This window comes from Peromyscus eremicus, chromosome 4 (assembly GCF_949786415.1).
Source record: "Peromyscus eremicus chromosome 4, PerEre_H2_v1, whole genome shotgun sequence".
NCBI lineage: Eukaryota > Metazoa > Chordata > Mammalia > Rodentia > Cricetidae > Peromyscus > Peromyscus eremicus.
This window is the reverse complement of record NC_081419.1, coordinates 62997942-63011849: the sequence shown is the minus strand read 5'-3', so window position 1 is coordinate 63011849 and position 13908 is coordinate 62997942. Positions and strand designations below refer to the sequence as shown.

The 13908-nt window shown below is 36.7% G+C and overlaps 2 protein-coding genes across 2 annotated transcripts; both read left to right on the top strand.

The window, feature by feature from the left end:
• The first annotated feature begins 3990 nt into the window (after window positions 1–3990).
• On the top strand, window positions 3991–4935 carry LOC131908219 (olfactory receptor 8U9). Its single transcript, XM_059259268.1, has one exon. It carries the CDS (start codon window positions 3991–3993, stop codon window positions 4933–4935), a length of 945 nt encoding a protein of 314 aa, XP_059115251.1.
• A 6946-nt stretch (window positions 4936–11881) lies between these two features.
• LOC131908218 (olfactory receptor 5AL1-like) lies at window positions 11882–12826 on the top strand. The gene has a single exon (XM_059259267.1). The coding sequence runs from the start codon at window positions 11882–11884 to the stop codon at window positions 12824–12826; it is 945 nt and encodes a 314-aa protein (XP_059115250.1).
• Window positions 12827–13908: the final 1082 nt, after the last annotated feature.

The window sequence follows — 13908 nt, the reverse complement described above, 5'->3', positions numbered from 1 at the left end:
TGTTGCATTTGTTTAATTCTGTGAAGCTGTGTTACTTTGCCTGTCTAAAACACCTGATTGGTCTAATAAAGAGCCAAACAACCAATAGCAAGGCAGGAAAAAGAATAGGTGGGGCTGGCAGGTAGAGAGAATAAATGGGAGGAGTAATCTAGGACAAAGGGAGAGAAACAATAAAAGAAGAAGAGAGGACACCAGGGGCCAGCCAACCAGCTACCCAGTAAGCCACAGAATAAGAAGCAAAGAAAAGATATACAGAATAGAGAAAGATAAAATCCCAGAGGCAAAAGGTAGGCGGGTTAATTTAAGAAAAGCTGGCTAGGCACAAGCCAAGCTAAGGCCAGTCATTCATAATTAAGAATAAGCTTCTGGCTGGGCGGTGGTGGCGCACGCCTTTGATCCCAACACTGGGGAGGCAGAGGTAGGCGGATCTCTGTGAGTGCAAGGCCAGCCTGGGCTACCAAGTGAGTTCCAGGAGAGGTGCAAAGCTACACAGAGAAACCCTGTCTCGAAAAACCAAAAAAAAAAAAAAAAAAAAAAAGAATAAGCTTCTGTGTATTTATTTGGGAACTGGGTAACAGACCCCCAAAGACCAAAGAGTAGAAGAGTAAATCAAACCAACTACAGAATATCAGAAACTGACTATTATTGTTTGTATAATGTTTTATCAAATATGATGTCTATAAAGTCATTTACGTTTTTTTCAAATTTTATTTTAAGTTTTCATAGAGAAACATATTAAATCATGAGATTTGGTAGCAAGAAAAACTGCATATGTTAGATTACCTGGTGTACAGGAAAATTCCAAAAGGACAGGCAAATATATGAAGACACTGCACTTGAAGTACAGTACTGATGAAATCACATTGATGTAGTTCATGTGTCTGTCTTTGTGTGTGTGTGCATGTGTATACATGTTTGGGCATGTTTGTGTACATTAGTCACAAAGAAAGTGACATGATCTAAGTGAATTGATATAAATAAGTTGAGAAGCAAAAGTACTTTTTAATTAAAGTTATTTTTAAAATATGTATAAATGCAATGAGTGTGAGCATGTAATGTGTCTCATATGAAGATTACTTTATAACTATGTAACAAGAAAATAGGAGAAATATTTTAGACATGCAATGATGGAGTTACTGGTGTGGATACCCTAAACACCTTTGGATCATTGCCTGTGCTCTTATCATATTCTTTTCTTCCTTCCTGGGTATCTTTCTTATTTGTTGTTTTTTTCAATTTTGTTGCATTTTGGTTTTTTTGTTTTGTTTTGTTTTGTTTTGTTTTGTTTTTGAAACTGAGTGTAAGGTAGCCCAGGTTGGCCTTTCTATATATAAATGAGGGTGACTTTGAATTCCTGATTCCTGGTGCCTTTACTTCTCAAAATCCAGGATTACAGGCATGCATCACCACACTTAGATCCTTACTTCTGACTATCTTTATCTCCCACTTGTACATTATCTGTACCCTTCTTGGGAGGGAAGATACAGGAACATAATGAAGATATAATCATGAGATGTTCTGGACCTTGTTAGAAAGCCTATTTTTGAATTCCAGTTGTCTAAACTTACTTCAGATTCTGAATCTTTTCAAGAATCTTCTCTTTCATTTATAAAATAGATATTTTACAAGAGGTTCATGTTAAAAAAAAGAAAAGAGAGAGAAATAAATAGGCTATAAAGCACATTATGGTGTCTGTTATCATGCTACTCATATGCATTTCTAAGATAATTATAAACATTTGTAAGTGACTCAAACCCATAGGATAAAGATCCTAAACAGTGAGGTGTCAAGTGGGATGGTCTAGGAGAGACAAAGAAGACAAAATAATAGCTGGGACCAAGGCCTCTTGCATAAGCTGATGACTTATTCCAAGTGAGTTTATTAAAATGTACAGCATCCTGTGTACTATTTACAGTGGGAAGAATGGGCCAAGGCCAACAGAGAGCTAAATTAGACAAGTTTGTAAAGAGAACACAGTATACTTCTGACACAGTCACCTTAGGACTGATAACCACAACCTGCTGCGGACTGGGTCTCAGTAGTGCCACCAGACCGAGGGAGAACGGGGTGAAGGTGCTCAGGATAATTGGGATTCGGCGATGACAGACAGACACAGACACCAGAGTATGCTGTGAAACTGCTGCAATTTTACTGAACATCAGGCTGAGATTTTGTACAATCTTAACAAGGAACTAAGTCCACGGGCAAAAGGAAAACAATAGACGCAATCTTTTGTGGTCACACAATGTGGTTTTCAGAATGATTAATCCTTTCAGATAGAGACATGCTGTGGCCTGAACCCTAAGAGCCAGATCACGCACTCAGTAACTAGTGATCCATTTCTAGTAATTTATTAAAGACAGTTACAAAGTCCTCGCCAAGAGCCTTAGCCCACCTCTTTAGCACAGGTGCTATACCCCTCAATATAGCTGACCTTGTCTGCCTATCATATGTACACCATACCTTTCTGCTTCTAACCAGCCTTTCCATAAAAGGCAACTGATTCCACAACATTCTTTTTCCCCATGATTTTCCCAACCGATTCCCTTCCTAGTCATAAGCCCCTGTAAAAGGGGGTGGATCTAAGAAATTTCTACTTCTGGGATTTCAACGAGGGGGTGTCCACCATTTCCCATTAATACGGTATTGAATGTACTTTCCAACCATTCTTGTGGGGGTTGCCAGTTTCCTAAGTTTTCTTTCTTGTGAGTTTGCATGAGCTGAGTGAGGGTTACCTAACAATCTTTTTACTTTTACATTTTCTTCCTTAGAATCTGTGGGAACCTGAATCATTAGCTCTTTCTTTTCTAATCCATCCATGAGTGTCCCCACTGAAGTAGGGGTTTTTTGTGCTATCTGCCCAAGGGCTTGAATCACTGGGGGCAGTGGTGGTGTAACAGTTGAGGAGTTATCAGGTACATCAAGCGAGTGTCTGCGGGAGTCCAGACACAGGGAGGTTGTTATTGTCAGGAAAGAAGAAGCCGGAGTCTTGCCAACCATCCACGGAAGGCTGGTCTTTAGGGAACAATGTATCCAAGAACCATTGCTCGGGCTGATTGCCAGGGGACCGCCGGGGGCCTAGCCTCGAGAGACACGTGCCCCCCTTCCTCGTGAGCCCACCAGATCGGCATTTGTCACATGGGCGACACCCTCGCAGGTGTGGCAACAACCCAAAGGAAAAAGTCAGTTTCCCAGAAAGTGTAGCCTTTAGTCCTTCAAGGCAGTGACTTCTGACTTAGTCTGGGCTTGCCAAGTCTGCCTGTAGACAAGGACAAACAACTACAGTTCCCTTTGTCCTTTTATCTGGGCCTTTGAAAAAGCATAGGAGCCATCTGACTCCTAACACATAATTAGCTATCATAATTTCTGTAGGGTGTATAGTAGCTATAGAAGTAAAGTGAAGAATTCCGTATGTTTTTTATGGAAGCAAAATGTAGTTTATGTTATATAGGTATGGAATGCCATTGGAATAGATTAATTTTATGGTATTAATGTCAACATTTTCTGATAAATATTTGTCTTAAATATTCAAATTAATGTTGAGTTGTAAATAGTAAGTAGCAACCTCAGGAAAGACTGAACCAATGGAATGGTTCCTAACCTGCTCTCAGTTTAGAGTGAGAGAAATGTCTCCAAGAAAATACCTCCTCATGCTGGGCGGTGGTGGCGCACGCCTTTAATCCCAGCACTCGGGAGGCAGAGGCAGGCGGATCTCTGTGAGTTCGAGGCCAGCCTGGGCTACCAAGTGAGTTCCAGGAAAGGCGCAAAGCTACACAGAGAAACCCTGTCTCGAAAAACCAGAAAAAAAAAAAAAAACTCCTCATAATCATCTCTTGCTCTGACTCTAAAAGGGTTAATTATTTTATAATTCTACTATAATTCTCATGTTAACAATGTAATTGTGTTTTACTATATTAAGATAAAATATTCTTATCTCAATGTTGGTTTCATTCTTTTCTATTAATTGGCCTCTAGATTTCATGAAGACTCATGGCTCAGATAAACTGCACCCAGGTGACAGAGTTCATTCTTGTGGGCCTCACAGATCGCCAGGAGTTGAAGATGCCCCTCTTTGTTGTTTTCTTATCTATATATCTTTTCACGACAGTTGGCAACCTGGGTTTGATTCTGGTCATTAGAACAGATGCAAGACTCAACACACCCATGTACTTCTTCCTCAGCAACTTGGCTTTTGTTGACTTCTGCTACTCTTCTGTCATTACACCCAAGATGCTTGGGAATTTCTTGTACCAAAAAAATGTGATATCCTTCAATGCATGTGCTGCTCAGTTAGGCTGTTTCCTAGCCTTCATGACAGCTGAGTGTTTGCTACTGGCTTCCATGGCCTATGACAGGTATGTGGCCATTTGTAACCCTCTACTCTATATGGTCCTAATGTCCCCAGGAATTTGCCTTCAGCTTGTAGCTGCCCCCTATTGCTACAGCTTCCTAGTAGCACTGTTTCACGCCATCCTCACGTTCCGCCTCTGCTATTGTCACTCCAATATCATCAATCACTTCTACTGTGATGACATGCCCCTCCTCAGGCTAACTTGCTCAGACACTCACTCCAAACAGCTATGGATCTTTGCCTGTGCTGGCATCATGTTCATATCCTCTCTTCTCATTGTTTTTATTTCCTATACATTTATTATTTCTGCCATCCTGAGGATGCGCTCAGCTGAGGGAAGACGCAAGGCTTTTTCCACATGTGGTTCCCACATGCTGGCAGTGACCATTTTCTATGGAACTCTCATCTTTATGTACTTGCAGCCCAGTTCTAACCACTCTCTAGACACAGACAAAATGGCCTCTGTGTTCTATACAGTGATCATACCCATGTTGAACCCCTTGATCTACAGCCTAAGGAACAAGGAAGTGAAAGATGCTCTGAAGAAATTAATTATCAGTAGGAACCAAACATTTCTGTCATGAAATTAAGAAAATGACTTGAATAAATAATAATAGACTATGTGTGTTCCATCTTTTTCCAATAAAATACTATTAACATGTCTACTTATTAATATATTGTATGTATGTAAGAAAAATGTCTTTCCTATATAGAGAAATTTCCAATGTGTAGAATATATATATTTGCAATAATTTGAAACCCATTCTTTCATTTCTGAAATGAAAATATACAACAAAAAAATTATTTTGGTGATAAGAATTTATATCTAATTTTCCTTTTCCAAGTGAAAAAAATATTTAAAATGGCAATTTTTTCTTTTAGTTTTGTAATTATAGTTTTAAGATTATAATATAATTACTGCATTTCTTCCTTCCTATTCCTTCATTCAAACACTTCCATATACCCTCCCAAGTTCTCCTTCAAATTCAAGGACTCTTTTTTTCACTAATTGTTGTGTGTGTGTGTGTGTGTGTGTGTGTGTGTGTGTGTGTGTATGGCCATATTTTTGTAAATATAACCTGTTTAGCTCATATAATGTTACTTGTCTGCATGTTTTCAGGGATGATTGTGTAGCCCTAGACAACCAATAGTGTACTATTCCCTAGGGAAGACCACCTCTTCTCCTCTCAGCTTTCCTCAGTTGCCTATAGATCTTTCTGTAATGTTAAAACTTCATGGACTTTTCTCCATCTAGTTTGGAATGTTGGTTAGTGTTATGCTTATTCAGCTCTTGTTTAGGCAGGAATATTGGTGAGATTCCATGGTTGTACTTTCTGATATTACTTGAAGATACACTCCCGCAGCGAACTCCTGGATTCTCTGGTTCTTACAATCTTTTTGCACATTCTTCCCATCTTTCAAAGTGTTTCCTGAGGCTTGGGTGCAAGAGTGATTTGTAGAAGTATTTATTGGGACTGGAATCCACTACCGCACCCTTAAGGTTATCATGTCAGGCTGGTCATTGGTGTGGTTCATAGGCATCATAGTTGCACGGGGCTGTTGGTTACTTCCCTCCTTTGGAATGTTGCATAGTACTTTCTGATACTATGAAAGCTAGTCCTCAGAGGGAGGCGTTCATGACAATTCCAACTCATGGGTTTTAGAGTTCTGTTTATGAAGTGCATAGTGTCACCACCAATAGAGACTTATTTTTTAGCTGTTGGGGAAAACCAAGGACAACAGCAATAGGCTGTATGTTTCAGGAGCCCATTGGACAGCCCTAGCCAATAATTGAAAGAAGACTTCTCATGTGTACCATTGAGTGAGCTTTGGCTCTTGGAGGGAGCACTGCAGTGGATATCTGTATGCTGTGAATGTGTTGCTCTGATTGGTTAATAAAGAAAGTGCTGATTGGCCAGTAGCCAGGCAGGAAGTATATGTAGGACAAAGAGAGAGGAGAATTCTGGGAAGAGGAGGGCTGAGTTAGGAGATGCTGCCAGATGCTGCTGCCATGAGAAGTAAGATGTAAAGTACCAGTAAGCCACAAGCCACGTGGTAACTTATAGATTAATAGAAATGGATTAATTTAAGATATAAGAACTAGATAGCAAGAAGCCTGAGCCATTAGGCCAAACAGTTCAAATAATATAAGCGTCTGTGTGTGTATTCAGGTCTGAGTGGCTCCGGGCCCAGGCTGAACTGAAGATAACTCCAGCTATAGAGCACTTTTAAACCAGTTGAGAAAATTTTATTAAAAATATAAGTGTGTGTGTGCACATGTGTGTATACAGAATAACATGTATAATTTTTTAGTTAAATAGTTAATGTTATGATTCCTGTGGCTTCTTCAGACATGCTATTGTTATTTTGCCTGCCTACGTCCTTCTTCTGTATTTAACTCCATCACTATCCCTAAAAAAGTCTGCATTTTCTCTTTTCCTCTCTCTGATCACTTAAGTTCCCTTTATCCTACTTCCACCATATTCTGTATCCAGCTCCTTTCCCTGATCAGATCACCTGTACCCTGCTATTCTTTACTTTGTGACTATTAATGTTTATATGGACAGAGGTAGAACTTACAGAAATGCTCAACTGTTTCTCCCACTTCAGTACTCTTACTCTACACTAGTAATATTCCATGTGAAAAGCAATACTGTAAATTTTTCCTCTTTTTCTAATTTCTTGAAAAAAATATGAAACTCTAAAACTGTCTTGGCTTCGTGAATTTAACAGCTGTGGTTATTGATGACAGTACTACTAATTCCAGTTCCATTCATGTCAAGCATTGGTCAGCACTTTCTATTGTCATAGGTGTTTTGATTGGTCTTTACAAAGTAACTTTTTAGGTAAAATATTTTAATATGACTCTTAGCATATGCTATATAATTCCCATTCTATCTTTAAAAAAATATAATTCAAGGATAGAATCCCTATGGAAGGACATCATATTTTAAGCAAATTTACTCATAATAGTTGAAACAATAAAGACCATGCAGCTAGTAGCAAGAATTATCACACCCAGGTGAATCAGCCATTTCTTATTAAGGCATGGCATGATAGCATAAAAGAATGTAATATGGCTTTGTGAAAGAGCATCATGTCTCTATCAGCATTCTTCTATAATCAAAAAGAGAAAATAATTTTAAAACTGTAAAGTTATAACTTGTATTTAATATTTTTAAAAAATTAGCTTAGTGCAGTTTCATGAACTATGACAGGAAACATAGGGGTCCTGCAGACAATAAATTAGTTACTAATATTTATCAGTATGAGCTCTGAACTCACTCCATTTCCATTGGATTGAAAGTCCCAGGAGCATGCAAACAAATTTGCTTACCACACAAACAATGAAGTCATAGCCAAAGATTCTGAGCTGATGCAACACGTGTCTTTTAGAATGAGCTTCAAGCAAACCTGTTCTCCACTTGCCTAGAGATGCAGACACAGAGAGATATCTCACTTTTACAATACTGAACAGTAATGTCCTCTTTCTAAAGTGAATACTGCCAGCCTCTCTTGGCAGCACATACATAATGTGTGAAAATATCTTCCTATTAGGCTAAAGTATTTTTTTTTTAAATTTTGTCTCCATATGAAGAAAACTTATACAATAGAAACTGAAAATTTGAGTCATATCATCATGCTTTCAGGACAAATCCAAACCCAGTGTCACTGAGTGGTGGTGTATGGCAGTGTGTCCATCTCTTAACCTCCTTGAGTCAGAAAACACCCACTTTGCAATGGACAGCTTAAGTACCATGAAGAACACAGTATCATGTGCTAAGTTCTCTGTCTCTCCAAGGGCCTAATACCTAGTCAGAAACTATACTCTCAGAAGACAAATAATTGTCTATTGAAAAAATTACCACTTTCCTCCCAAATCATAATTACATCAACTGCAATTCCCTTCAGGGTTGTAACAAACCTTCATATGAACTTGCATCTTCTACATCTCAAGATTTACAGGCATTCTGTGAGATGCAGGCTCTATCTGTGGAGACATCGACCCAACTGGAAGAACTGGATTTGGAGCCTTTCCTTATTAGTTTGTATGTTTGAGTGTTATTCTGGATCCAAACTGAATCAGGTATTCTTTTGAGTTACTCAACAGGTGGTAAGAACTGCATAGAACAATGAGATGTAAGTCATCACCAAAATCAGTTGCCATAAATTCTAAAGGTTAATCAATATGTTCCATATGCCCAGATCAAGAAAAATTTCAAAGGATGACATATATGAATATGCTGGGATTATTAAACTACACTTGGCATTCATATATTTTACTTTCTACTTAACAGTAAAATTTATTCCTACTTTGTTCTAATTATTCTTAATTTGAGATATGTTAATGATATTCAGCACTTTGTCATCAGATTTGATTCACAAGAATTTGGAAGGTTTAAAATCAAGAGAGTGACTGGGCTGCGAGATTAATGAACTAAATATCTATATCTAAAATAAGATGTGAGTCTTCTGTGACTGTTCTACTGGAAAGGATTTAGATACGGTTTAAGACTATGAGAGAATTGCATTATACAATGAACACTCTTGCATTTATTTCAATGCCAAACATTTATAATGAATGTACTGAACTGATAGAGAAAGCCGATGTTCTAATTTGTGCTTTCACTGGAACCAGAGGCTCTAACAGAATTGAGGAATAGTGATTTTTCGAATCCCTTTCTGTCAAAGTTCTAACTCAAGATTATGTATGGGTAATATGTTAAATCTGAAAGACACAACAAAATCAGAGGCTATTTTCACAGCAGACAGGACACAGACATTCATACTAGTGACATTCATGGTCCATAGTTTCTACAGGTATATCTGAAACATGACACTCTGTGGACAATGTCAGCTCCTTTACTTCTCCATATTGAAAGAATTAATCTCCTCATTTTTCCTTCAGGTTGGTGTTATGCGATGTTCTCTGATGGGCCAGCTTCAGACTTCTTGATCTTTAATCTCCTATTTCTTACAAAATTACTACCAGTCTTGCTAGTCATTTTTATTTCTTAATTCTGTATTTAAGTGGTCTGGTTTTCTTGACTGAAGTATGATGAGACAAAAATAATTATGTAGAAAGTATCTGTCAAAGTATTCTTAATGTTTCTAAGAATGAATCTGTCTTTTGTCTATCTATCCTATCTATCTCTGTATGTATCTATCTACCTATCAATCATCTATTTATCTACCTACTATCTACCATCTATCATCATTTTGTCACCTATTCATTTATCTCTCATCTATATATCAAATGATGGCTCATTTATCATTTATAAATATATAAGTATATTTATAATATATGACCATTTTTGCTGGGGGCCCTGAAGTTTGCTTATAGTAGATAGATATAGAATATCACAGTGTAAAAAAAGACTATATAGATTACCATTGATTGGATAGTCACATATTGAATAAAGAAAGAGCAAAAATGTGGCAGATATGACAAGTGTTTAGTGATTTTCATAGCTGTGAAGAAATTGTATAGCACATTGATGATTCTCCAGAAAATAGACCCAGTAGAAGGAAGAAACTTTCTGTGAAGCATCCCAAGACGCCAAACAATTTTACTACGTTTATGGAAAAATAGCAATAGAGCTTATCAAGGTTCCCATAGCAAAAATAAAATTAAGAATATTAATGGTTGCTTATTGAGCACTTAAAGTAACATTTGTGTCTTTTTTCAGAAGAAACAAATTATTTCATTTTTATAAATTTGTTCAGATATACTGACAAAACTACTCAATATGATGACTGATTGATATTATATAGAAAATACATAAAGAGAACACAAAAATCAAGATCATAGTTATCTCTCACTGGCATGTTGAGTATTGCAACTAGGTCTGTCCTTAAAAAATACAAACAAAGAACATTATACAGACAGAGCAGTTTATATATAGGAATATATATGTATATACATACAATAACAATTAATGAAAAAATGGTATGAATTTGAGAGGGAGCAAGAAGGGTATATAGAAAACTTTGGCGAGAAGAAAAGAAAGAAGAAATGTTGTAATTATATTTTAATTTCAAAACAGAAAGGTAAAATAACTAAAATCTTAAGAAATTAGAAAAAAAGAGACTTCTAACCTAGTGGTATCTTTATAATTTTTTGTTCAGTTTTTAGACTATAGGGGGATATATGGTTAGATATCTACCTATGTTTTAAACCTGCAGTGTGCATGTGTGTGTGTGTGTGTGTTTGTGTGTGTGTGTGTGTGTGTGTGTGTGTGTTGGCCTAACAAGCTGCTAGGGCATGAGACAATCAAATGTTCTCCACTTGATTATTATGGAAGCTATCCTACCTCTTGGATCATATGAAGAATTAACAGCTCTTTAGCTTCCCAAGCAACAGCTACAAACCTTCAACATATTCTAATAAAATAAGGAAGTCTCTGGGTTTTGGAAATAGCGCTGAGCCTTTTAGAAATTTTTCAGGTATCATTTCAGTTCATCTTTTCCTTTGTAATCCAAAATTTCAAAACAAGTAAACCTTCAGGCCTTTCCAGAAATCAGTGAATTTTTTCCTTTAGCTATGGACAGGGACCTGGGATAGTATTGGTTATAATTTCTAATATAAGTGTCTTCGTGGTCACATATTCTCTCCTTCTAAGCATATGCACTGTCAATCTAGTAGGCTGTTGAGAAGACTAGGATGATGCTGAGAGTAGGATAAATGGAAACAGTACCACCTCTACTGTGCTTAAAAGAAGAATTTTAATCCATCATCTTTCCACTGACCAGAGAGCAATCTAGAAAAACAAAACTCAAAAAAAAATTGATTTTATTTTGTTCCTTCTGATGCCGAATGCTTGAAGGTATATGATAAACCAATATTACTGAATTAAATAAAACATATTATTTATCTAAAATAGAAAAACTAATCATGCATATGCATGTGTGTGTGCATCTATGGATATTTGATATATTACTTTTAAACCATTATTGATATTTTTTCTTCTTTTTTGAAATTCATAAATACCACACATAGCAGAAGAAAATTCAGAGCAGTTAGATATACAAAAATAAGAAATTATATAAATGTTCCTAACTGCATGCCCTAGAGAGATATTTGGTTAATACTTTGTCTCAAGGCATTATACACTACCATTTCTTAATGGTAAGTATTTTTATACACAGAAATATTTAATGTATTTTTAAAGTTATTACCTCTAGGCTCTGTGGAACAATATTTATTCATAGGTTTGCTTTTTCCAGTTTAATGTGTACATGTTACTTCAAGATTATTATTTCAAGCAATGAAGCAGTAAATGTAGTTTTGAACTTACACTTTATTCCCTGAAGAATTTCTGGTCTTTGAGTTCCTATTTAGACCATGTCAAAATTACCATGCAAGCAAAACCCTACAAACGGAGTGCAAACCAGAATTCTCTTTTTAGTAAAGGTAATATATTTGCTTCGTCTCTTTTAATATAAACTTGGGTGGTTTCCTACAGAATCAAGGTCACTCAGAAGGTACCATCTGGAGTTTGTGATCATATAGCACTCTACATGTACTGAATGGCCAAAGGCAACCACTCAGCAGTAACAGAGTTCATCCTCTTGGGGCTTACAGAAGATCCTGAACTTGAAGTCATTCTCTTTGTAATCCTTCTTATCATTTACTCGTTTAGTGTCATGAGTAACCTAGGATTGGTCTTGTTAATCCAAATCAGCCCTCAGCTGCAGTCTCCCATGTATTTCTTCCTCAGCCATCTGGCTTTTGTTGATTTCTGTTACACCTCTTGTGTCACTCCAAATGCTCTGGTAAATTTTCTGCGTGAGATTAAAAGCATCTCATTTTATGGATGTGCAGCTCAAGTGTGTTTCTTCACCACATTTTCTGTGTGTGAAGTCTTCCTGCTGTCTGTAATGGCCTATGACAGGTATGTGGCCATCTGCAACCCTTTGCTCTATGTAATCATCATGCCGAGGAGACTCTGCTTTCAAGTCGCCACTGCCACATACTTTTATGCATTTGTCACAGCACTTATTCAGACAGTGACAACGTTCCTTTTGTCTTTCTGTGACTCCAACCTAGTGAACCAGTTCTTCTGTGAGGATATTCCTCTCATGGCTCTAGCTTGCTCAAGCACTCACGTCAAGGAACTGATGTTGCTAAGCATGGCTGGGTTCAACATATGCTGCTCTCTCCTCATCGTCCTCATCTCTTACCTATTCATCGTGTCTGCAATCCTGAAGAAGCACTCAGGGGAAGGGAGACGGAAAGTCTTCTCCACCTGTGCTTCTCACTTGTCTTCTATTGCCATATACTACGGGACAATAATTTTTATGTACTTACAACCTGAATCGAGCCATTCCCTAAATACAGACAAATTTGCTGCTGTGTTTTATGTAGTGATAATACCTATGCTAAACCCATTAATTTATAGTTTAAGGAATAAGGAGGTGAAAAATGCATTAAAGAGAAGTGTAGATAAGATTCCTCTGAGTATTAGTAAATGATCCAAGTTACCAGTGTGTCCAAATTTGCCTGGAATCAAAGTGACAAAAACCACTAGGAGAAAATAGAAATAAACATTTTCCCTTGGGCTTAATTTCATATATATATATATTTTTTTTTCTCACAATTACTTTAAAATACTGTGACAGAAGGAGACAAAGTACTTGAGTAGGTTTAATTGCAATTCGTTGAGAATTTCATACATGTGTACACCGACACTGCCTTCATATACTTTTCAGCGCTCTTTCCCCATGCTTCAACTCTGCCCATGGTGTAGCACACTGGAGTCCATATGTTGTTTTATTGATTTTTTAAAAAATTATAGACAATAAGATGATGACAATTTGATCTAGGATGTTTCAAAATGATGTGATATTAAAACTTTAATGTGAATTGAAAGAAATGATCAAGGAAATAAATGATGCTGGGAGGAGATGGGGAGAAAAGGATAAACCATTCATTCATATCTCTCTGTCATTAAATTCTGCCAACAATTTACTGTTTGGCTCTGCAGATGAGCAATCAGACCTGTATATCACAACCACTTAAATCTCTCAAGGATCCGTAGTTTCTACAGCCTCATACAATGTATGAAGAATTATACTCATTAGCAACTCTGAGAAGATGAACTGTGACTGAGAATGACATGCATGCACATTCCAATATCTCCAGTAATAAAACTGAAAATACGTTAGATTATTGATTATATCAAAATGCATGAGAGGACCATGTATGTATGTATCAACAGTTTCACCTCAAGTAAAAACTGTAAGTGATCATTTCAGAGATATCTAAATGTCATCTTTATGTTACCTGTGTCATTGTATAGATTCTACAGTGACTCTGAATTATAATCATAAAAAAGTGAAAAAAGCACTGTAAACAATGAAGTCCTTGAAGTAAATAGCAAATATCTAAATTGATGATAATTCTGTTCAAAACATAATTTGATAATTTGAGAAAAACTGTGCAGCTCTGCACATAATAATATTGAAAATAAATAAAAAGGAGTATACATTGACAAGGAGAAAAAAAAAAAAAAAAGAAAGAAAGAAAGAAAGAAAAATCTTTTATTTTACTTGTC

Coding starts and splice junctions, on each gene's coding strand:
- LOC131908218 (XM_059259267.1), top strand. CDS start 11,882: ATGGCCAAAGGCAACCACTCAGCAGTAACAGAGTTCATCCTCTTGGGG.
- LOC131908219 (XM_059259268.1), top strand. CDS start 3,991: ATGGCTCAGATAAACTGCACCCAGGTGACAGAGTTCATTCTTGTGGGC.